The 26,065-nt window shown below is 42.9% G+C and overlaps 1 protein-coding gene across 1 annotated transcript in view; it reads left to right on the forward strand.

Moving 5' to 3' along the window:
• Positions 1-1,764: 1,764 nt before the first annotated feature.
• The window catches only part of ALDH8A1 (aldehyde dehydrogenase 8 family member A1), a 32,093-nt gene continuing 7,792 nt past the window's right edge, over positions 1,765-26,065 (forward strand). The window contains exons 1-6 of the mRNA XM_010370754.2: positions 1,765-1,971; positions 7,837-7,984; positions 9,237-9,392; positions 12,137-12,286; positions 17,909-18,165; positions 21,695-21,856. Coding sequence (XP_010369056.1) covers positions 1,834-1,971; positions 7,837-7,984; positions 9,237-9,392; positions 12,137-12,286; positions 17,909-18,165; positions 21,695-21,856 — 1,011 coding nt within the window. The 5' untranslated portion in view covers positions 1,765-1,833. The remainder of the gene's footprint in view (positions 1,972-7,836; positions 7,985-9,236; positions 9,393-12,136; positions 12,287-17,908; positions 18,166-21,694; positions 21,857-26,065) is intronic.

The following is a 26,065-nucleotide window of genomic DNA, read 5'->3' on the forward strand; positions in this document are numbered from 1 at the left end:
GTGAGCTAAGGTCACACCACGGCACCCCAGCCTGGGCGACAAAGTAAGACTCTGTCAAAAAAAAAAAAAAAAAGAATGTAGTTATGCTAAAGATAATGAGTTATATTTCCAAAGCTTCTGCAGAACTTTTGAACTGCAAAGAAGAAAAGACCAAGAAGTTGGTCCTTTGTTCAGCAGAGTGTCATAGATAGTCTTTAGATAGGCTGAGAGGGGCCCGGAGCTTAGTTCCACAGGGAATGGGTTTGCCTATTGCTTTGCATCAGAGATTAGCAAGAATTTTGGAGAATATCTAGGGACCAATAAAGATGGAAGCAGAGAGGGCCTAAGGAGGTACACAGCCAGCAAGTGCCCCCATGTGATCAATGAATTTTAGAATATTGCTACCTAACGTTCAACTGAATTACAACTATAAATCATAATTTTAAAAGTAATATAGGCTTGCCATAAAATATTCAAGCAGTTTAAAAGTATTTAGAGTAAAAACGCCTTCCCCTCAACTATGTAAATAGCCAAAGAAATTATACCATATATATTATTCACTAGCTTTCTTTTTTCACTTAACAATACATCCTTCTAATGTCTAAGTAGTATTCCTTGTTATGAATATAACAATTATACTGTAATATTCTCCAATTCATGGACATTTAGGTTGTTTTGATTTTTAAATTATCATAAAAAACAATGTCCTGTGACTTACCTACTTGTTCACGAGCACGTAATTCTGTAGGAGAGATTCCTAGAAAGGAAATTGACCAGACACTGACAAATTGCCCCAAGCAGTGTTCTGCGAACCCTCCCGCCTATGGCCTAGGGATGCTTCTCCACGTCCCCACAGAGTAGATGTTCTCAATCTTTAAAAATGCTCTCCAGTCTGATTGGCAAGTCAGGCCACCTCTGTATTTCACATTCCTTGCTTAACAACAAAGCTGAGCATTGTTAATATATTCATTAGTCAATTGTGTTGCTTTTCCTATGGATTGCTTTTTTGTATTTTTGCTTATTACTTCTGTTGGGCTGCTCATTTCTCTTACCAATTTGTAGAAATTCTCAGCTACATCATGGATCTAAACCCCTTGCTATATGTGTCACACATGTTTTTGGCTTGTCTTTATTTCCATGGCACATCTAGGAAGATGTGAACAGCCACTGTGGCCCCGGTTTTGGGATGGAGAGACAGCTCTTCCGAGAGAGGGCAGCCAAGGTAAAGAAACACAGATGAGCCATGGAAAGAGGGCATCTGTCTTCAGCCACCTCTGCAGGGTGAGCAGTGATGTGTTGAGAAAAAAGTGTGTGATTTGGAGATTAAAAGGCTACGGTTCATCCCCTGCTAACTATGTGACCGTGGAAAAGTGGTCTAATCTCTCCAAGGCTCAGTTTCTTCTATAAAAAGAGGAAGTAACGGTTACTTCATACAGGACTGTTGTGTGAAACAAATGAGTAAATTCATGTAAAGGACTTGCTTCGGGGCCTGACATCCAATCAGTGTTTGAGCAATGAACAGTTTACAGTGTGAACTCGATAAAATCACACGCACAGATGCCTTTTGACGATTTTAAAGGGCTATGAACACCTACGTAAGTAGCTGTTAGTGTTACACACAATTATCCGTGTCAAGTAATGCACTAGAAGTCTGTGAAACATTCAGCCACTCTCTTAGTTCTGAGTTTGGAGACTGGAATGCTCTCTGAGAGTGTCAGGTGTCCTCCCACGTTCACTGATTGGCAAAGGGGAGATGGGGGCTGGGAAGGGGGAAGCTCACTCAGGAGTCCAGACAGTGGTGGGGACAACCTGAGTGCTCAGTCGTAAAGAGGAAAGGCAGAATTTTTCCTTGCTATGGCTGGAACAAAGGCACTTTTGATGCTGGAAAACTTCATAGATGGAAAATTTTTACCTTGTAGCTCATATATAGATTCTTACGACCCATCAACAGGGGAAGTGTATTGCAGAGTGCCAAATAGTGGAAAAGATGAGGTGAGTATATGCACTTAAAGAAGACCGAAATGTGTTTAATATGTTGGCCAATTATGGGTAACAGTTTTCTAAAAGCAGAGGCAGTTGGGGGAAGATGTAGGATTGTTAAACATGATAGAAGGAAGATTTGAGTTCTAGGAAGATTTATATTCAGAAGTAAGTCATTTTTCTAGCCAACCTAACACAGCCCTGTGTGCAGTTCTTTTTTTTTGTAATTCTCGAACATTTCCTAATCAGTGTCTAGTACAAAGTATTATTTGTAAGAGTAATCGCTTTGTTAAATATTCCCTTTTCTCCACCAAGCACTGCTTAAATTTACCACTATATCTATGGAATTTAAAAAAATGTGTAGCGTTACTAAAACAAACAAACAAGCAAAAAACTGTGGGCTTTATTTTAGATTGTCTTCTCATAATTTCTCATATCTTCAAAATACCTAGTAAAATAAAATCAAGCATCTGAATGATGAAACTCAAAATTAAATTCCCATATATTTTTGGAGTTAGAATTAACAGCATCTTTTTTCTTATTCAAAGTGTTTAATGGCATATGCATTACATTTTTTTAGCGATGTAGTATTAATTTTACTTGGAGTATTTTGTAAAATATTTGAGATATATTTGATTAGCTATCAATTATTGCACTAAGAATGTAAATATATCTGAAGTGGTAAATGTAGCTGATGTACATATAGTCATCTAATGCCTTATGAATTATAATTTATTATTTTTAAGGCACAAAGAACTAGATTATTTAAAATATAATTATAGCCTTCATATAAAGATATATATTCTATACAAAGTTTTTTTTGAAGAACACTGCTAATTTTTTTTCTCTTTTGTTAATACTTCAAATCTGTCTTGCATTTAAAATAAACCTTTAGACTTAGGGATTAATGTTTGCAAATGTTGGTTAATGCATTGGTTAAATTATAATCTGCAATTTTGTTTGCTTCAAATGACCTAACACAGCTCTGGGAAATCCAGCTTTGTGTTTCCCACTCTTCCTTGTTTGCCAAAGTGAAGTGAAAAATGACAAACATGCCAAATTCAGCTGAAATATTTCCTGCACTTAACTGCTCATACCTTTTTAGAAAATAGAGTGAGGTATGGATGCACTAGCTAGTAGAGTAATAGATATGTTCAATTTCTCAGCAATCCAACTTCCAAATATCCTATCTGATCCCATAAGTCATAGTTTTTTTCTGGCTTGAAAAATATGGTTACCATACAAACCGCATGTCCAATTTCCCAAAACATCACCCAGAAAAATGTTGCTGATGCTGCTAACAGTGGCTCCCATTTATTCAGCTTTTCTATGTGCTTTGCAGTCATTAAGCTCTTTTATAAAAAAAAATGAAAAAATTAATACATAATAATTGTACATCTTTATGGGCATATGCGACATTGTGATACATGCAGACAGTGTGTCATGATCAAATCAGGGTTATTAGGATCTCCATCACATTAAATATTTATCATTTCTTGGTGTTGGGAACATTCCAAATAGTTCTAACTGTTGTGAAATATACAATAAATTATTGTTAACTATTGTCACTCTACTAGAACTTATTCCTTTTAACCATATTTTTGTATTAATTAGCCAACCTCTATCCTCTCCTCTACCCTTCCCAGCCTCTGGTAACCATAATTCTACTCTCTACCTCCATGAGATAAACTTTTTAAAGATTCCACATATGAGTGAGAACATGTAATATTTGTATTTTTGTGCCTGGCTTACTTCACTTAACATAATATCCTCCAGCTCAAATTGTGTTGCTGCAAATGACAGGATTTTGTTCCCTTTTATGGCTGAATAATATTCCATTGTGTATATATACCATATTTTCTTTATCCATTCATCTGTTGATAGACACTAGGTTGAGTTCATATCTTGACTATTGTAAATAGTGCTGCAACAAACATGGGGGTACAAGTATCTCTTCAGTATACTGATTTCCTTTTCTTTGGATACATTTCCAGTAGTGGGATTGCTGGATCATATTGTTGTTCTATTTTTAGTTTTTTTTAAGAAACCTTCATATGTTTTCCATAATGGCTGCACTAATTTACTTTCACACCAACAGTGTATGTGTCTTCCCTTTTTTATGCAGCTTCAACAGCGTTTTTTATTTTTTGTTTTTTAATAATAGCCATTTTAACTGGGATGAGATGATAACTTGTTGTGGTTTTGACTTGCATTTCCCTAATAATTAGTGATGTTAAGCATTTTTTATATACCTGTTGGCCATTTGTACGTCTTCTTTTGTGGACTATGTATTTAGATCATTTGCCTATTTTTAAGTTGGATTTGTGGGGGGCGGGCTATTGAGTTGTATATGTATACATAAAAGCTCAAGCTCCTTATATATTCTGGTTATTAATACCTTGTCAGATGGATAGTTTGCAAATATTTTCTCCCATTCTGTAGGTTGCCTCTTAACTCTGTTGATTGTTTCCTCTGTTGTGCAGAAAATTTTTAGCTTAATGTTTTATTTATTTATTTATTTAATTTTCTTTTGTTGCCTATGCTTTTGAGGTCTTACCCAAAAAAATCTTTGCCCAAATCAGTGTCCTGAAGTATTTACCCTGTGTTTTCTTATAGTAGTTTCAAAGTTTTGAGTCTTAACATCTATCTAAGTCTTTAATCTGTTTTGATTTGATTTGGTGAGAGAGAGGGGTCTAGTTTCATTCTTCTGTATATGGTTATCCAGTTTTCCCAGCACCATTTATTGGAAAGACTATCTTTTCACCAATGCATATTTTTGGCAGCTTTGTAAAAAACAAGTTGGCTGTAAATGCATGGATTTATTTCTGGATTATCTATTCTGTTTCATAGGTCTGTGTGTGTGTTTTTACACCAATGCCATGCTATTTTGGTTACTATAGTTTTGTAGTATATTTTAAAGTCTGGTAGTGTACATTCAGTAAGCGCTTTAACATGGATTATCCAAAGAAGCAAGTTATAACAACCTAGAAGTCTCTATTACGATCCTTATTTTACAGAGGACAGTGCTAACACTCTCATCTCTGATGCTTAGATCCATTGGTATGTGCACATGTGTGCACACACACATGCACACCTGTGTGCATAGCACATTTGCCTTATAGCATTGCAGTTATAAGCACATACTAGAGTCAGACTGCCTGGTTCAAAGACAAGCTGCACCACTTGGTAACCATGGCCTTGACTTAGAGCTGAACTTCTGCAAGGCTCAGTCTCCTCATCTATAAAATGAGGATAATAATGATATCTACTTTGTAGTGTTATTCTGAGGATTAAACAGACTAATATGTGTAAAACCCTTAGTGCTTGGCATATAGTAAATGCTTTCTATGTATTAGCTTATGCTAATATTATTGTATGTAGTACATTAATGTATATTCTATATTACATGGACATAAGATGTGCTATAAGGAAACTTGGAAAATATATGTGGACTTGAATTTTCTGAATAGCAAAAAGATCAGAGTGTTACATTGAGTAGGAATTCATGCTCCTCATGCTCCTCTTGTTGGCTGGCAGTGGGGCTTCCTCATGGCTGCAGCTAGTGGTGGAGGAAACTAAAGCCATCTCCTCTCCCATCCTGTCTACAGGTCCACATCCAAGATTTAGTTTTTGAGGTGAAGCCACCATATTTCTAGAACTTTCTAATTAAGATGAGAATCATTTTAAACCTTACTTCAGCTCAGCTAAAAGTGACTGTATTAGTTCGTTCTCACACTGCTATAAAGATACTACCCAAGACTTGGTAATTTATTAAGGAAAGAGATTTAAGTGACTCACAGTTCTGCATGGCTGGGGAGGCCTCAGGAAACTTACAATCATGGCCGAAGGGGAAGCAGGCATGTCTGGCGGCAGGCGAGACAGCGTGTGAAGCCCAGGAAAAACTATCATTTATAAAACCATTAGATCTCACGAGAATTCACTCACTATCATGAAAATAGCCCCCACAAACGAATCACTTTCCTCACTTGACACCTGGGGATTACAATTCAAGATGAGATTTGGGTTGAGAAACAAAACCTAACCATATCAGTCACTTTGCATGAGGAAAATGAAGGAGGGGTGTGGGTCAGGTTTTGCATGAGGGCTAGCACAGGCTCGGGTGGCTAGATTGCTTCAGGACAAGTCCTCCAAAAAAGATGCTCACGGCTGCCAGAAGCCTATGGAAAAGGATTCTGAGTCTGAGCCAGGGCCCAGTGGTGGAAGACAGCTGTGATTCTAATAATTTTTCATGTATGTGAGAAAGGAGAGGAGTGAGACACGGGTTAGGGATTTGTCATCTCTGGAGAAGGCATTACTTAGACATTGCTGGAGAGAAGAGAAAGGCAGAAGAGGACTTGAAAATTATTTTGCCTACATCACATTTTGGCCATGAGTTGATCCTGCCCATACCTTCCCATACATATATTGTTTCCTTTTGTATGTAACTCTAAAAGCAGGTACCCAAGCCATCTGTTCAGCCACAAATCTCCTCTTCCCCAGTAAGGCCTCTTCCACTGGGCAGAACCAGGCAGCAGGCAGAGCAACCTCTGATCCTGGGAACCACCAAAATCTGGGTTTGAGTCCTGATTCTGCCACTTATTAGCTGTGTGACCTATGGCAAGTTACTTGAGTTTCTGTGTCTCAGTTTTCTCATCTGTAAATTGGGCATAGAAATACTTATTTTATAGAATTTTAAAAGGACTTAAATAAAATAATTTGTATAAAGTATTTAGCATATTCTCTTATATAAAAATTAGTCAATAAATTATGAATATAATTAGTCATTTCAAGTGAAATTGACAATCTGAGGATGTGATTTCACCCAAAATTTCAGACCTTATAAGATATGTCAGAGCTGAGTTAGAAGCTTTAGAGATTCCACATATCTAGATTAATTTTCTTCTTCTGTAATATATATACTATATATATATATACACTATATATATAATATGTGTATAACATATACATTTCTTTGAGACAGGGTCTCAGTCTGTCACCTAGGCTGCAGGGCAGTGGTACAATTACAGCTCACTACAGCCTCTACCTCCTGGGCTCAAGTGATCCTCCCACCTCAGCCTCCTGAGTAGCTGGGAATACAGGCATGCACCACCGGGTCCAACTAATTTTTTTAAAAAAACTTTGTGTAGAGACAGGGTCTCACTATGCTGACCAGGCTGGTCTCAAACTTCTGGGCTCAAGAGATCCTCCCAACCCAGCCTCTCAAAGTGCTAATATTACAGGCATGAGCCATCACTCCTGGCCCACAATATTTTTAAAAATTTTAGTTTCTGAAGTGATTGAAAATGTACATCTGTTAAAATTCAAATAGCTTCTTTCTAATGCTCTGATTACCACATTCAGGATGCATTGGTTGAAATGGAGTGTGTTTCTTTGTTTCTATGGTACCCCTCCTTTGCTGGTCATGTAAACACCTGTGTCATTTACTTGGTGGGTGGCCCAACACTGGGGCATGCTGAATATTCAAAATTAGGGGTGGGCCAGGTGCGGTGGCTCACACCCGTAATCCCAGCATTTTAGGAGGCCGAGGCGAGTGGATCACTTGCATTCAGGAGTTCGAGACCAGCCTGGTCGGCATGGTGAAACCCCATTTCTACTAAAAATACAAAATTAGCCATGCCTGTAATCCCAGCTACTCGGGAAGCTGAGGTGGGAGAATCACCTGAACTCCGGAGGCAGAGGTTGCAGTGAGCCAAAATTGCGCCATTGCACTCCAGGCTGGGCTACAGAGTGAGAATCTGTCTATAAAAAACAACAACAAAAAAATGAGGTGTATGGAGACCTGAGGATTCTGATTTCATCCATCCCCTCAGGAGCAACAGCTTTAAGGTGACCCTCTCTCCCATTTGCTCCTCAAAGATCGAAGCTGCGGTCAAGGCCGCCAGAGAAGCCTTTCCCGGCTGGTCATCCCGCAGCCCCCAGGAGCGCTCGCGGGTCCTGAACCAGGTGGCGGATTTGCTGGAGCAGTCCCTGGAGGAGTTTGCCCAGGCCGAGTCTAAAGACCAAGGTGAGAGTTGCCTCTTAACTGTAACATGGGACTCAGGGCATCTCTGATTATTCATGTTACCCCTCCTGGGGCCATCGGGCCAGCCCATATGCCTGCTCCTCTGGCAACAGTAGAAGTGGAGAGCAAACCCTCTCCTGCCCCAGGCCTGGGAAGGCCAGGATTTGCAGCTGGCCCACCCCATCTCATTCAGATGGCCAGAGAAAGTCACATGGCTGGACCCAAAAGCTGAGGGGCAAAGAAATATACTCTGTCCATTGGATGAAAGGAAGTGCAAATATATACAGCAAAGGGCATGGACATAGGGAGAGATGAAGAACTAGGGCTGATCATGCAGTCTCCTACTCATTCTAAGCAGAAAATTTCAAAGCAAAGATAATTCGAAAAGCAGTTATGCAGTCAGGTTATTTAGGATGTTTTCTGATATGTCAGTCACCATTCCACTCCCGATACATTTTCTGATTTTTTTTCCACTCCTTCCCTGAGGTCAGGGTAATGGAGTAAATATCTGTAAATGTTTGCAAGAATATCTGTTAGGATAAGGCAAGAGTTTAAAAAATTATATGTGTGCTGTAAACCAAGCCCAAATTAGAAAGCAGCCTGAGTCCAATCCCGTGAAAAAGAAATAGTTCTCTGTTGGTGTTCCTGGCCAGTCTCCCTACATCGCTAAAGAGAACTCAGTAGCAGTCCAGGTAAACTTCTGCTTCTCTTTCTACTCCATCCAGGAGCTAGGACATGCAGGGCATGTGATGGGCGAGCAGGTGCCACACAGCATCCCGTGCCAGGGAGTTCCCAGCCACCCTTCTGATGACTCTACCATGTGTTGGGAGGTCATGAAATACACATTCCATGTGTATGAAAGTGTTTCGTTTCCTGCTGTGCAAATACAACTGTCCTAACACCCATATTTCAATACCTTTGTCACAGGTACAAAGCCTGGTGACTGAATTGCAAGAGTTTGTGTGGGCGAAGTGGTAGCATCTGGCAAACTGAGGATGAGAATGATGTGTTCAGTCCACAAAACAAAGACTATTGACTCAATTTTAACCCCCCACTTCAGTTTCCAACCTTATACCTAAATATTTTATGGTTTTATCAAACCATGATCAAGTCTTTGTGAGGTCAAGGAATGCCTGCCCCAGGCTAGAAGGAATCCAGGCCGTTTCAGTGTGAGTTGGGCCACGTGGGCGGTGGAAGCTGACGGATAGAGTGTCCCCATTAGCCAATAGTACTTTATGTTGTTTGCTTCTTACAGGGAAAACCTTAGCACTGGCAAGAACCATGGACATTCCCCGGTCTGTGCAGAACTTCAGGTTCTTCGCTTCCTCCATCCTGCACCACACGTCAGAGTGCACGCAGATGGACCACCTGGGCTGCATGCACTACACGGTTCGGACCCCGGTGGGAGTCGGTAGGTGCTGTTCAGTGAGAGCCTGCCTCCCGGTTATGCTTGCAGATGCTCACAACATTCTATGTCATTGTCCTCAAGGAACAGGCTAAGGAAAAGGAAAGGCTGATATTTTTCTTTTACCTAAAATCCATTGGCCTAAAAAATCTATTTCTAGTTTATTTTCTTTGTGTCAAATTCCCTACTTTTTTTTTTTTTTAAACAGAGTCTCTGTAGCCCAGGCTGGAGTGCAGTGGCATGATCTCGGCTCACTAGCCACCACATGTAGCTAATTTTTGTATTTTTAGTAGAAACGGGGTTTCACCATGTTGGCCAGGCTAGTCTCGGACTCCTGACCTCAAGTGATCCTCCCACCTTGGCCTCCCCAAGTGCTGGGATTACAGGCATGAGCTACCATGCCAGGCCTCATGTTCTCGACTTATTCCTGGAACATTGTCTTGGAAAATCATAGGGAAAAGAATGATGCTAAGAGTAAATACGTAAATTCACATGCTAGGATTTTTTTTTTTTCTACTTATATTTAAAAAAGGAAAAAACAGGCTGGGCGCAGTGGCTCACACCTGCAATCCCAGCACTTTGGGAGGCCAAGGTGGGTGTATCATCTGAGGTCAGGAGTTTGAGACCAGCCTGGTCAACATGGCGAAACCCTGTCTCTACTAAAAATACAAAAAATTAGCTGGATGTGGTAGGGCGCCTGCAATCCCAGCTACTTGGAAGGCTGAGGCAGAGAGAATCACTTGAACCCGGGAGGCTGAGGTTTCAGTGAGCTGAGATCGTGCCATTGTGCTCCAGCCTGGGCGACAAGAGTGAGGCTCCATCTCCAACAGCTCCTCGGGAGGCTGAGGCAGGAGAGTCGGTTGAACCCGGGAGTCGGAGGTTGCAGTGAGCTGAGATCGCGCCACCGCACTCCAGCCTGGGTGATAGAGCGAGACTCCGTCTCAAAATAAAAAAAAAGGGAAGAACTATTTATGTGTATTAAATAAATTAATAAGCGTAGGGCATGTAGTATGGTGCCAGGTATGTGATAAATAAGCCTCTACTGAGAATTATCTTACCTCATGCATTCCTTTGCCTCTTTACCTTTGGAGGAACGTGTAAATAAATGTCTGCGATGACTAAAACTTTCCACTAGATGTCACTGTTTCCTCGGAGAAAAAAAATCTTTTTTTTTAACTTGTTACATTTTATGACTATACGTTAAAAGGAAAAATAAATTGGGACATTTCATTACTTTGGTTCCTTGAAATCTTCAGAAATTATGTTTTCAAGGCGTTGTGGAAAGCTCTACCTCCTCCTAAGAAGCGTGCTAATACATTTTGCTGCAAAAATATTTTTATCCCCTAAAGAATGGATTTTTCAATGGGAAATGTAATAATCTAAGAGATGCATTTACTTTCATAGCCCAGGCTTGAGGGAAGGTATAAAATAAGGTGAATCAATTTCCTTTCAGAAGGTAGATTTTCATATTTGTGTGTTTTGTGGTTGGAAACCTGGATAGTTTCAGAATATTGCATGGAGACACATTCTAGCTACTGATTACATTATTCATCCAGCAAATCTCTCTGATCAGGATACAAGTGATAATCTAGAGATAATTTTTATTTAAAAATATTTAGCCAAAATGGATGTCACAGTCCATGCACCAAAGGTTATTGGCTTCACTGATAGGAGGGCCCTCACAAGGAATACTCTGAACCTATTGGCCCCCATTTTATGAATAATTATATAAAGCTTGAGATTTTATGTCTCAACCCACAACAGATTTGAAATAAAGGTAAAGAAACATGTTAGAAGAAATAACAGCCAGACAGTTAAAATAATGAGGAAGGAGATGTTTTTGAAAAAGTAAAGCTCAGTCTATAAATCTCAAAATGCATCACATTCTGGAACTGTTTAGTGATAGGTGACAACTGTTTTTTAATTTTTTATATTTTTTTGAAGTTCCAGGGGACATGTGCAGGATGTGCAGGTTTGTTACATAGGTAAATGTGTGCCATGGTGGTTTGCTGCACCTATCAACCCATCACCTAGGTATTAAGCCCAGCATGCATTTGCTCTTTATCCTAACGCTCTTCCCCCGACCTTCCCCTGACAGGCCCTGGTGTGTGTTGTTCCTTTCCCTGTGTCCATGTGTTCTCATTGTTCAGCTCCCACTTATAAGTGAGAACATTCAGGTGTTTGGTTTTCTGCTCCTGTGTTAGTTTGCTAAGGATAATGGCTTCTACCTTCATCCATGTGCCTGCAAAGGACACGATCTCGTTCCTTTTTATGGCTGCATAGTATTCAATGGTGTATATGTACCCCATTTTCTTTATCCAGTGTATTATTGATGAGCATTTGGGTTGATTCCATGTCTTTGCTATTGCTATTGTGAATAGCAAAGTGCTGCAATGAACATACGCGTGCATGTATCTTTATAATAGAATGATTTATATTCCTTTGGCTATATGATAGGTGACAACTCTTTAGCTCTGGAGTTTGTATTGCTGTTGTTCATAATCATGAACCATCAAGAAATGGGTAAATCATATTGACTTTACTCTGTTTTAAAAGGTGCAGTTGCTTGAAATATATTTTAGACTCATTTCCCTGAAGGTGGCTACATATAAACAAAGCTTGGGAAGAAGTTAGAAGAGTAAGCTAAGTTTCCTGCAGCATGCTGGAGTTTTGCGTTAATAACCCCACTTGGCCAGTCCGCCTCAGAGGGGTGTGCTGTCACAGGCAGTGCTTCTGCTGTCATCCCTTAGCTGGTCTAATCAGCCCATGGAATTTGCCACTCTACTTGCTGACCTGGAAGATAGCTCCAGCGATGGCTGCAGGGAACACTGTGGTGGCCAAACCCAGTGAGCTGACTTCAGTGACGGCGTGGATGTTGTGCACACTCCTGGATAAAGCAGGTAATTAGGTGTTGGGGTTGGGGGGCAGGCACAGAGTTGGAGCAAAGCTATATTTTATAGAAGTCTTCCACTCAGCAGCAAAATTGATTCCAGTGACGTCTTGGGCTTTGTCTTCTGATCCTTGTCTGGGAAATCCCCTCCACCCACAGGGTTCCCTCATCCTGCTTCCTGTCTTCAACGCCAGAATGGTGCTACTGCAGGCGAGTTCCACTCCCCAGGGTGGGCCACTGGCAGCACAATCGTGACACAGACTTAAACAGCCCCATCAAATCAAAGACACCAGCCTGCTCCAGAGAGTCAATTAAAATCTTAAGTCTGGGCTGGGCGCAGTGGCTCACGCCTGTAATCCCAGCACTTTGGGAGGCCGAGGCGGGTGGATCATGAGGTCAGGAGATCGAGACCATCCTGGCTGATATGGTGAAACCCCGTCTCTACTAAAAATACAAAAAATTATCCAGGCATGGTGGCGAGCACCTGTAGTACCAGCTATTTGGGAGGCTGAGGCAGGAGAATGGCATGAACCTGGGAGGCAGAGCTTGCAGTGAGCTGAGATTGCACCACTGCACTCCAGCCTGGGCGACAGAGCAAGACTCTGTCTCAAAAAAAAAAAAATAAATAAAATAATAATAATAATAATAATAATAATAAAATAAAATCTTAAGTTGGAATCACAAGTTAATCTTGATGACAATAAGAATATTGCTAGGTACACTTATAGTGTGCTTAGCTATAGGTTACCTAGTAGAAGTAACCTGATTTTAAGAGCTCTAAATATACATCCTTCAGTTTTCCCTGCCTTTGGGACCGCTACTGGAAAGCTAATACAATATGGCCTCTTCCTAGCATATCAAGGTTTACGCGTTTGCTCCTTGTTCTTTTTCTGCTAATCGTTTATTGACCACATTCAGGATGCACTCCTGGTTTTGTTCTGGGGTATAGCTCCACACAGGCACAGGCTGGCACTGTTTCAAGGTAGCAGGTGGGAGACCCCAGCAGCCCTCCTGTGAGAAGTCCCCTTCATGTAAGGTCTTTTGGCCACGTCACCCCACAGCCAGGGCAGGAGTGCTGGGTGGTGGGGACAGACTCACCGTCTTTCTAGCTGAGTCTTTCCTTGCTGCCTTTCAGCTCATAGAGGGGCACTGCTGGGCTCTCCTGTATCCACAGAATGCCCGGTGGGTAAGAGCCCATCCCTCTCTCCCTCTTCAGAACACCTTTCTTAGAAGCACAGACAGACACATTAACTTCCACTAAACCCTAGCCAGTTCTTTATTCCACGAGGAAGATGATGGCTCAAAACTGAGGCTGTTTAGGGAATGGCACTGGGCTGTAGGATCCCAGGGTCCTCCAGAGGAATGAGGCCTTCCAGCCTAGGACCCTGGGTTGTCATCTATGGAGATCCCAGGCTTCGAGGTGGAGGGAGTGGGGCGGGATATATAATTTAAAAGTGCCGACCCTTCCCGTGTTTCTCCTCTACAGAAGACCCCACGGTCTAATCCCATTCTTTGTAAAATGAAGTCTGTGGTGTCTGCAAAGGCTCGACATGTTTCTTCCCTGCCTGGTGACTGCAGGTTCCCCAGAGTGGACTAGGCCTGGGGCTTCCCCTCTACTGGGACTCGGAGGCAGGGGTGGCGCCGCAGAGCCGTGTTCCCTTAACCGCTCTCTCCTGAGACCAAGCACGTCTGGATCAATGATGAGTTATCTTTCCCAGCCGGTCTGTCCTGAATCTGGCCTGCATGAGAGTTTCTGTTTCCATCTCTGCACAGCATTGATCTTATTTCTTGTGGACTAATAAGCCCAGGAAACTAAGATAGCCCTTCTCCTCTTTCCTCCATGGGCTGAAACTTCCTCCCCTGACAAATATAGCGTGTCATCTTCACCTTGCTCCTCTCGTGAGCCCTCGGTTTCTCCACTGGGATTGGGAGGAATGTGAACCACATCTGTGTCATCTGCTTTAGAGTAATGTAAGAGAAGCTTTTAGTAGGGGAGGGAAAAGCGAAAATAACTAATTCATTCTGGATGTTTAAAGAGTTAGCTCCTCTAGTCCTGGGCATTTAAACAGACTTGACAGATAACCTTCCTTTGAAATAAACTCATTTTTAAAAGGACACAGTGAATACTTCTGTGGGATTCCTGGAATAGTCATTGTTTCTTGGGGGCATCAAATATTTGCCCTAATTCCCAGAGTGCCCACTGACTGCATTTTCCTGGCCCTTCCCATTAGCTGTGTGGGGTGGGGGATGTGTGTGTGAGGGTGTGTGTGTGTGGGGGGGGGGGGGGGTAGGGAACGTGTGTGTGGGTGTGGGTGTGGGGCAGGGGATGTGTGTGTGTGAGGGTGTGTGTGTGTGCTCTATTTAAGCCTAAAATTCTTCTTGTTGCCAGCCTGCCAAGCCCCTGCATTTGAGGGGTTTCCTTCTAGTCTGTTCTCGTCTGTTCCTAACTTGTCTGTTAGCCACCTCCCCTGAGTTTTGCTAAATTGTTATTTGTCAATTAAACTGCTTTCCTTCTCTTATCACCAGAATGTCTTCAGGTTAGAGGGCGGACATCTTGAGAAAAATTCCATTAATTTCTGGATAAAACGTCAAAATGGTACTGGGAAATAATGGCCAGCCAACATTAGCATCCAAGCCCAAGGGAATGTAATCAAAATGTTAACACCATCGAGGGGAAGGCAATTCACTGCCGCATGGGCTCATTTCACCGTGGGGATAAATATGCAGTGCTTCTGCATTCTCTCTCACACTCGGTTAAAATGCTACTGTGGGTCGGACGTGGTGGCTCATGTCTGCACTCCCAGCACTTTGGGAGGTGGAGGCGGGCAGATCACGAGGTCAGGAGATCAAGACCATCCTGGCCAACATGGTGAAACCCCGTCTCCACTAAAATACAAAAAAATTAACTGGGGGTGGCGGGTGCCTGTAGTCCCAGCTACTCAGGAGGCTGAGGCAGGGGAATCGCTTGAACCTGGGAGGTGGAGGTTGCAGTGAGCTGAGATAGCGCCACTGCACTCCAGCCTGGGTGACAGAGCGAGACGCTCTGTCTCAAAAAAAAAAAAAAAAAAAAAAAAAAAAAAACCCAAGAAACTACTGTGAACATTAGCAGTGATTCCATTCATTTTTTGCCTTCAGGATTGATAAAGTCTAACAGTCCACCCCCTCCTGCCCCACACCCCATTCACCCACATGCACACCCCATCACTGGTGGAGATGCTGGGCCCCGCCCAGGAAACTGTGGGAAACTTGTCCTTGTTTCATCCCAAGGGAAGGCCTCTCCTTCCACACTTTTCTTTGCCCCAACCCAGAGCTGGGGTGCTCTCACATGGTGCCAGCCACTCGTCTGACAGTGACCTACAATCTGGGACTGACCTAAGTTAGATTTCAACAAATGGGCATGTTGGGTACAGAGATGCAACACTTAGGCCAATCCTAAGAACTGCCTAGACACAGATGACTTTCTTTTTGGACATTATAGAGATGATTTTCTTTTTAAAACTTCCTCATTCATGAACCATTTCTAATTTGAATAATGTACACTAAGCATTCATTCACTCATTCATTTACTTAAAAGTTATTAACCTGCTGGCTTTGCTGCTTACTGGTTGTTATTCAATCTCACTTTGCCTCAAATTTCTTCCTGGTGAACTAAGTGTAATAAAACTACCTATCTCCTAAGGTTGTTGTGAGGCCTGAAGGGTGTGAGTCACGGATAGCAGTGGTGAGCCCACAGTAAGCACCCTATCTAATGTCTGCATTTACTAGTCTGAGTTCCATGTGCTATCAACTGAAGAATCATAAGTTTCATGCATTTGGAAAGGAGGGTTTTATTTCTTATAAAGCATTGCAGCCTGCAGACTGGCCATCTTGCTGGCTGGGAAGCGTAGCCTCTGCCCAAAGTGGAGAACAAGTACTTGGAGGAGGGGTAAAGGGAACAGAAATTTTCCTGAGCAGGGTGGCTGAATATTCATGTTCAGTAAGATATGGGAGGAGTCACGAATATTTATGAAAGGAGAAACAGGTGCACGCACAGGAGAGCTTCATGTGTCTTCACTGGATCACGTGCTCAAAAAGATGGCAGCCTTAGCACGTTCCGAGGGTGGATTTTTTGGTCATCTGACATCAAAAGGTGAAGCAGAGGACATGAAAACCCTCACGACATACCCTCAGCAAGTTGGCCAAAACCAGTCCAGAGATGGTGGTCAGTTTTTAGGAAGGGATGCGTTGTGAGACTGGTGAGCTGCCACATCCAAACTGCAAAGAGGGAGGAAAATTTGGTTGCAGTTTCAGATGGTTAGCTAAAGGCGATAAAGGAATAGGTTGTCCATTTCTTGTTTTTTAGAGCTGGTTTCTGCTTACACTCAGGAAAGAATTCTGGTTAAAGATTAATAAGGAAGGGTCATACTATGGCATGTTTGACCTCTCATCCTATAATGGCTGGGAATTCCATTTTTAAGGTTTCTCTGGTATCCCTTTGGCCAAGAGAGGGTCTATTCAGTGAACTGGGGGAGCTTAGGATTTTATTTTTATTTCTCAATGCCAAACTAGGCTGTGGCACAGAGTATACAATGGAGAGCAAAGAACAGATACTGTTTCTGCCCTTAGCTAGTGTACCTTCTAGTTGTGTGCAGGCAATGAACACGTAAGTCCAGAAAACACATGGATAGGCCGGGTGCAGTGGCTCATGCCTGTAATCCTAGTATTTTGAGAGGCTGAGGTGGGCAGATCACTTGAGGTCAGGAGTTCGAGGCCAGCCTGGACAACATGATGAAATCCCCTCTCTACTAAAAATACAAAATTTAGCCAGGCATGGTGGTGCATGCCTGTAATCCTAGCAACTTGGGAGGCTGAGGCAGGAGAATCTTTTGAACCCGGGAGGCGGAGGTTGCAGTGAGCCAAGATGGCGTCACTGCACTCCGGCCTTGGCGATAGAGCCAGACTCCATCTCAAAAATAAAATAAAATAATAAAAAAGAAAACGCATGCACAAATGCACGAATATACAGGGTAGCAGGGTCTTGTGATAGAAAAGATTGGGGCACCCATTTTTGGTTGTTTGTGGTACTTGTAAGTTGGCCCTACAGTGTTATGATGTTGTTTATAAGCATGGTGCACAGGACTTCCAACCTGAAACCCACCCTCGCTGGGGAGCCTTGCCCTGCTTCCCTGGGCCAAGATAGTCTATTTCTTCTTTGCTCCTCTGCAGCATGTATACACCTCTCTACTTAACATTTTCACACAGCATTGTGACTCCTGGACACCAAGATGGAGCAGGGGGCTGCTCCCCTAGTGGGCTTGACCTGCCTGAGACTATCTCTGCATCCTCAAGCCCTAAGGCCTAGCCAGTATTATGGAACGAATCACCTAAAATATGTTCCACCCTGCATGTCTCTAGGAAAGCAACCGGTGGAATCCTACCTGGGGTGTACTGTGGGCCGAGGTGACTCTGTGGGTTTTGCTTTGCTATTAAACCAGAGGCAGCCATGAAAGTTCCAAGTGTTGTAAAACCCAAGTGCTTCCTCCATCCCCACCCACTCCCATTCAAGCGATTGGACTTTCAAGGAGAGTTTCCATGTAACTTGAACTCTTCAACATACCGAGAATTACTATAACCGATATTGTTTCCTATCCAGGTGTTCCACCAGGTGTGGTCAATATTGTGTTTGGAACTGGGCCCAGGGTGGGTGAGGCTCTGGTGTCCCATCCAGAGGTGCCCCTGATCTCCTTCACCGGGAGCCAGCCCACCGCCGAGCGGATCACCCAGCTGAGCGCTCCTCACTGCAAGAAGCTCTCCCTGGAGCTGGGGGGCAAGAATCCTGCCATCATCTTTGAGGACGCCAACCTGGATGAGTGCATTCCGGCAACGGTCAGGTCCAGCTTTGCCAACCAGGTATGTCCCCTGGGGTTCTTCTCCCTCCCCTCCATGGCCCTATCAAGCTGGATCTGTTTCATCACAGTGCAATGCCTGGGACCAAGCAGGTCAATCCAGTGCCATTTCCATGAAGCCAGGATCAGTACATTGTGTGATTCCCTTAACTCTCTGCTCAATTTGAACATTAATTAGTGGCCCTGTGGAGTCACAGCTTCTGTTCAGCAAATTCCTCTTCTTGAGTTGCACAGCTTTTATCAGGCACCAGCCATGGGTGGAATGATTGATTTTGCTGCTCCGAGCATCTCCATTTCTTATTCACACAGTTGCCCTGTCTTGTCTTTTATTCTTGTCTTAAACCTTGTCTTTGCTTGTGGTTCAAATATCCTATTCCCAGTAAACCTTACTCTCATTTCAAAAGTATTCCAAATGCATTCGTACACTGAGTTCCAAGTACCTGAAACTGACTAGAGAAGATTTCTCGGCGTGGATTCATGGATCAGCTTCAGGGCATCATTGTAGCTTCTAAAATTCCGTAACAGATATTTCTCTGGGCTCTGTGGTTTTTGGCAGATTCTTTAAGGCTATGGCATTCCAAAGAGTTAAGAACACTAGACCAGATCAACTAAACAGTAGGCTGCAAGAAGATGGAAACAGTGCCTGCTTTTGTGTGGCATTTTCAATGCCAATGCTTAGAATACTGCCTAGGATATAGCAGATGTACATAAACACTGGATGATTTTCTTCAAAGGATATTTTTATTTTAACAGAGAATAAAGACATAGGCCAAAGACCTAGAACTTCACAGAAGGAAAGAGCAGTGAAATGAGAGATATCTGTATTGAGCTAACTCAGGTGACATTGAATATTGCATAAGCTTTTGAACCTGCATTGCTTCACTGATAAAATCATGTGAACAATAATGATGTCTTCTAACAGGGTTTTCATGAGTATAGAGTGAAAAATGTTACTTTCAATTATTATCTTCATGATAATCATAAGTGTAATTATTTCTCTCACTGTAACTCTTGAAGTGGCTAGAAAGACAGTTTCTGGATCAATAGACAATGTACTTTTACAATACAACTAATTTAACCATTAAGCAAGTTTCAAGTGAACAATTAAACCAAGTGTTTTCATGGCTTAGAGACAACAACAGAGGCACAAATTTTGTGGACTGAGAAACTAAGATGAGAGAAAGGTAAACTCTGTACTAAACAAATTCTGAGGAGCCAGGTGTGGTGGCTCACACCTGTAGTCCCAGCACTTTGGGAGGCCGAGGTGGGTGGATCACCTGAGGTCAGGAGTTCGAGACCAGCCTGGCCAACATGGCAAAACCTCGTCTCTACTAAAAATACAAAAATTAGCTGGGCATAGTGGTGGGCACCTGTAATCTCAGCTACTTGGGAGGCTCAGGCAGGAGAATCTCTGAAAACTGGGAGGCAGAGATTGCAGTGAGCCGAGATTGCACCTCTGCACTCCAGCCTGGGTGATAAGAGCAAGACTCCATCTCAAAAACAAAACAAAAAAACAAAGTCTGAGCATGGAAATAAGAAGTGTAAGCTTCTCTCCTACCAGAATTGTGCAAGGATTTGAGTTTGCTCAGATAACCTTCCTTTTGGGAGTGTTTTAAAATGTAAATGGGGAAAGAGACATACACCTAACTCATCGGCTAATCCAAGGTCACAAATGGATGTTAGGCAAAATAAATAAAGCAGCTTGATTTAGCTGAGCAATGAATTCTATGTCATGCATATTTCTTCCTTAATTGAATGTAACTGGCTCTTTTGAAGCATCTCTGTGTGACCTTGGACATATACTAATTCAAAGCATTTTTTCCTAACTGTAAACTGGAAAAGCTAACAGGCTACAGAATTATTTATAATGAGGAAAGCACCCTGCGCAGTGTCTGGCTTGACGATAGGCACTCAATGAATGATACTGTCCTTTTCTTACTCTCTCCAAAGTCTTTCTTCTGGGCATCTTGGTATGCTTACCTATGCTTTCTGGGCACTGAGCAACAGGGAACTGGGTAAACCCCTCTAGCCTCTTGGTCATGCTCTCCTTCCCTGATGTCACAGGGCACTTGTGCAAATGAAAGTATCAAGTGTTTAGACATTTCCCAAGCTAGATATGGAGATGATCCTAACAGCAATCCTGGTTGCAGAAAGAATGTATTATTTCAAAACATTAATGGTTTAATCTGGACAATGAATCTTTGTACAAATACCAGGACAATCAGGAGCCTTCTATTTCCTAGGATTTTTGTGAAGTCAAACACAAACATGGCAAAAATATTTATGCATTTATGTACTTGTCATGCATAAATGACGCTTTGAAAGTCTAGAATGTGGTTTGTAAACTGTTACATGCTATATTCAAATGATAGGGTTATTTTTCACTGAGAAATCTGTTATAACCCCTCCCCTGCACACTCAGCATCTCTATTTGATGTCTGTGAGGCATCTGAAACCCAGCGTGTCCAAAGCAGAGCTCTCATTTCCCTCCCTCTCCCTTCCTTGCAATACCAATCCTCTTCCCACCTCAAGTCTGCCCTTCCAGGGAACAGCACCACCATCCCCTGTGCGGCCTCCTCTTGTTCTTGCCCTCTCTTTCCATCGACAGGTCCTGTTGGTTCTGTCTTTAAGGTATATCCTGAATCCCATCACTTCTCCAGTGCATCTGTGCCAGCTTCATCACTCTTCGGAGGTTCCGGGCCCCTGGAAGAATCTGTTGAACTCAGTGGGTCCTTTTCACTTCTCTGCATCTCCGTGGATGCCTCCCTGGTCCCAGCCACCTACACGCATCTGGACTTCTGGAATATTCTCTTAACTTCTCTGCTCTGTTCCTACACTTGTTTCCTTCCATCCTGTTTTCCCACGGCTGCCGGAATGAGCATGTTAAAATGTAAATCTGATCGTATCATTCTGATGCTTAAAACCTTCCCTCATTTTTTCATGATACTGAGAATAAAACATAATCTCTTTATGAACCTACAAGACTGCACAATAGAGCCTTGCTAGCCTCCTGACCTCCTCTCCTACCATGCACTTCCTGTCCCTGCCTCCTCTTCCAGCCTCAGCCCCTCCAGCTGCTTTTCCTCATGCACACCAGCTCATTCCTGCTGCAGGTCCTCTGTACTTACTCTGAAGAATTCCCCACCTCCAGATCTTTTTCCGTCTCGTGGCTTCACATCAGTCAAGATTCCAGGCAAATACACCCTCTTTGCACGTGCCCCCCTTGACTCCCTTCTGTAAAACAGCTGCCCCTGCCCCTGCCGTCAGTTTCCATTCCCATCCTCTGCTTAATTTTCTTTTATGGCTTTGATCACAACCTGAAGTTATATTATTTATTAAGTTTATGTACTTGTGTTTTTGTTTGTCTTTCCCACAAGACTATGTGTTCCACATGGTGGGGAGTTTGTCTTATTTACCATTGTACCCCATTGCCTAGACCAGTGCCTGACACATGGCAGGTACTCAAAAGTGCGGAGTGCTCTATCCATGAAGGAGAGTGTCTCCAGCCTTGTCCTTCTTCTCATTCTTGGCAGGGTGAAATCTGTCTCTGTACCAGCAGGATCTTTGTCCAGAAGAGCATCTATACTGAATTTTTACAGAGATTTGTAGAAGCTACCAGAAAGTGGAAAGTCGGCATTCCCTCTGATCCATTGGCCAGCATGGGTGCTCTGATAAGTAAAGCACATTTGGAGAAAGTGAGTAAATTTCTGCCATGTAAGTTACAGAATAAGTTCTTATTTGAAGAGAAGCTCAGTATGAGCATTGCACACATCAGACTCTGAAATATTGTTAGTTACTACCCCATTTTTGGACACAGAGTCTAGACACTGTGGATAAGAATATGCAAATGCAGTCCCGGTGAAAGTGCATCCACATGAAATTAATGAACTTGAGAAGTCAGTCTGGAGATACTACCAGTAGATAGGGGAAGCCAAATTTCAAAACAGAAAGATCAGCTAATAAGGGTGATGTGGAAGAGTGCCAGTGATTTCCATATGCAAGCATTCTCTTTGGAAAAGGTCTGCCTCTGGATTATAGCCAGAAGTGCCGACACAAACAGTCCAAATTGTGTCGTCCTTAGTCAGTGGGGGACCAGGGGTAGCCCATCTGGAAGAAACCACTGATAGTCTCTGAGTGATTGATGAAACTCAGATCTTTAGGGTCATTTTTTAAGAAAAGCAGATCTGGCCCTTGACTGCAATTTAGGGTTATTTTAATTTATTACCAGATGTGACTCCCAAAATAAGTCATACATTTTGGAGTCAGAAGGACTCTGCTTTCAGCTCAGTGCCACTGAGGGAAACTTGTCCCCATCAGCCAGCCAATGAGAGACAGAGCATTTACGTAAGTTTGTAGAAATCCCTGACACTGCACAGTGCACTCCCACATTAACTATATTTAACTTTGACTTTCAGGACACTGCAACACAGTTGCTTACAGATGGAAAGATGAAGTAGCTTGAAGGCCTGCCCTTATTTCTTCTGTTTTCTCAGTGAAATAGGCATCAGGGTGAGGAGGGGAAAAGGTGTTGAAGGTTTCAGGAGGGAGGAGAGGGTATGAAATAATCTCGCAGTAGGTCACGAGAAAAGAACTGGGAAATCACCAAGTTATTAGCAGAACAGTTCAAAGGGCTCACTTGAGGCTTGTAGTCATTTATTTAAAGTGAGGCTGACTAGCATGGCGTGTTTTTCTCCAGCTAAATTTACCTACAGGATTGCGGGTACATAGACAATGGTCCGCAGAATGTCCAGTGAGACCAATAGTTGTTGATGGTCCTGCATGGAGTGAAGATTTTCCAGGTGCAGGAGACTCCCCTGTTCTCTCTCATTCTGGCTCTTTTGGACACTAGGGCTCCCTGCCTGCCTGCCCACACCTGCAAATGACTGGTGAAAAACCAGTATAGTATATCCCCGACCGCTTCCTGGGAAACAGGAAGGGGTGGAACAAAAGTTAACCTCCTAGAGTACCTTTCAGCAGGTTCAGGCAGTACTGCGGTGTGAGGTTCCCTGTGCAACTCACTCACTCAGAATTTCAAAGTTCTTTCTGTATCAACTCAACAGATACACTATTTTTTTCTATTTTAGTCGCTACCATAATAACTATTTTAGTTACCCAGTGAGAGAATATATATTAGTGAAACAAATAGGAAGTAGTGACTTTTCCGTATCAGTTGAGTGATCGATCTCTCTCTCTGTCTCTCTCTCTCTCTCTGTGTGTGTAAGAGAGAGAAATCGATGCCACACTTTGACTCATATTGGTGGTTATGGCTTTTCTCTGTGATACTCTAAATATTTGTCTTCAATACATTGTAATTCCTGTGGACTTTCATACAATATTTTTGATGCCCAGTATATTCCTCCTTGGCCACAGGAGGCTTCTTATATATATATTTTTTTAACATGTACTAAGCTGAAATGAGCCACTGTTGGAGAATTAAATATTTAATATTGTGATGACTTAAACAAGACGCTAATGAGTTCTAGTAATTGGCATAGATTGCAGATTCTATGTGTTTATGAAATGCAACACTAAATAGGCCACATGCCCTCACCTTTAAAACCACTCCAGGAGCCCTCTCTTTAACCTGCTCTCTTGTCCTTCTGAGCCCACTGGAGGCCCACCTGTAGACATCTCCGTCCTGTGACAACAGGCGGCCTCAGGTGGTCTCAATTGCTCTGCTACACGTGGACAACAAGACCTCTCTCTGCTGAGCCTTGGTTCCTTTCAGTGGAGAGTGGTGATCAAGCCCAGCATTTGCTCTTAAGGGTGACCATTAGGGGATTTCCTATTATATAACAAGTGGCTTAATGACATCCAAGAAGAGGTCAAGAAGAGGTGGCTTAAAACCTTGTGATGCTTCACACACACTGCCCTTTTTTTATTTTTTATTTATTTATTTTTTCGAGATGGAGTCTCACTCTGTCACCTAGGCTGGAGTGCAGTGGCACGATCTTGGCTCACTGCAACCTCCACCTCCTGGGTTCAAGCAGTTCTCCTGCCTCGGCCTCCCAAGTAGCTGGGACTACAGGTGTGTGCCACCACGCCCAGCTAGTTTTTGTATTTTTAGTAGAGACAGGGTTTCACCATGTTGGCCAGGCTGATCTTGATCTCCTGACTTCAGGTGATCTGCCCACCTTGGCCTCCCAAAGTGCTGGGATTAAAGGTGTGAGCCACTATGCTTGGCCACACTGCCTTTTTTTTTTTTTTTTTTTTTTTTTTTTTTTTTTTTTTTTTTTTTTTTTTGAGACGGAGTCTCGCTCTGTCACCCAGGCTGGAGTGCGGTGGCGCGATCTCCACTCACTGCAAGCTCCGCCTCCCGGGTTCACGCCATTCTCCTGCCTCAGCCTCCCGTGTAGCTGGGACTACAGGCGCCCGCCACCACGCCCGGCTAATTTTTGTATTTTTAGTAGAGACAGGGTTTCACCGTGTTAGTCAGGATGGTCTCAATCTCCTGACCTTGTGATCCGCCCATCTCAGCCTCCCAAAGTGCTGGGATTACAGGCTTGAGCCACCGCACCCGGCCACACTGCCTTTTTTAAGAAGGGTCCTGGCTGGGTGCGTTGGCTTATGCCTGTAATCCTAGCAGTTTGGAAGGCTGAGGCGGGTGGATCATTTGAGGTGAGGAGTTCAAGACTAGCCTGGCCAACATGGTGAAACCCCGTCTCTACTAAAAACACAAAAATTAGCCAGGCAGTGGTGGCGCGCACCTATAATCCCAGCTATTTGGGAGGCAGAGGCAGGAGAATCACTTGAGCCTGGAAAGTGGAGGCTGCAGATTCTGCTACTGCCCTCCAATCTGGGCCACAGAATGAGACCCTGACTCAAACAACAATAGCGACAACAGCAACAACAGAAGGCTCCTGAGTTCATGCTGACATTTCTAATGTAGTGAAATTACCTTTTAAACCTTGCTCTAATATCGTAGTAATTTCATCACTGGTGATGATGTGTCATGCTGTGTATGGTCATACCCCATGTTACTCACAGTCAATGCCTAAGTCTTTAGAATAACCTAAGAAACTGGCTACGATCTTTCCCATTACCTCTGTGACCCTTCCCTTTCCTCATTCCACTCCTGCATACTGGCCTCCCTGTTCTTCCTGGAAAATACCAGGCACCCTCCTCCTTCTTGGCCGTTGCTCTTGTTGCTCATGCTGCCTGGAATGCTCTTCCTTCAGATGTATGCATGGCTCTCTCCTTCCCCTTCTTAGAGTAGATGTCACCTGAATGAGGGCTTTCCTGCCTACCCTATACACAGTGGTACCTTTTACAACTTTGACTTCTTTGGAGCTTTATTTTTCTCCATGGTTCTTGCAATATATATGCAATATATATTTTTCTCCATGACATGCAATATATATGTCTTACCCCTTTACTGACTATCTTCCCTGGACTAGAATGTCAGCTTCTTGGTCTGTTTTATTCATTGCTGTATCTTTAGACTCTAGAAGGCTCCTGGAACGTAGTAGGTACATAGTATTTGTTGGGCGAATGACTGAATTAACACCACATGATGTGTTCCAGTTACAGTATATCCCCCAAATTTAAGGTATCCATTTTCCTTGAATTTTTTTTGATCCTTAGATTAAACTACCTGGAATTCGGTCCAAAATGGACAGGTCCTGGCCATCTCTGGCCAGTATGACTCAGCATCAAGATTCTGAAAGGAAAACAAAATAAATCCAAAAACTAAAACCCAGCCTTTCTCCAAGAAAGTGCTTGAACCATCTGAGCCTGGAGCCTCTAGTATCACTGATCACTAAATCATAACAATGATTAAGGAGCTGTATAGACACATACGTGCCTTTGAGGTTTGGCTTGAAATTCCTCTTTAACTGCTCACAATTGGTACAAGTATTGGTGATTCCAGCTTAGGTCACAAGTAGTTTTGGTATCTAACTCTA

This window comes from Rhinopithecus roxellana, chromosome 4 (genome assembly GCF_007565055.1).
Source record: "Rhinopithecus roxellana isolate Shanxi Qingling chromosome 4, ASM756505v1, whole genome shotgun sequence".
Classification (NCBI taxonomy): domain Eukaryota; kingdom Metazoa; phylum Chordata; class Mammalia; order Primates; family Cercopithecidae; genus Rhinopithecus; species Rhinopithecus roxellana.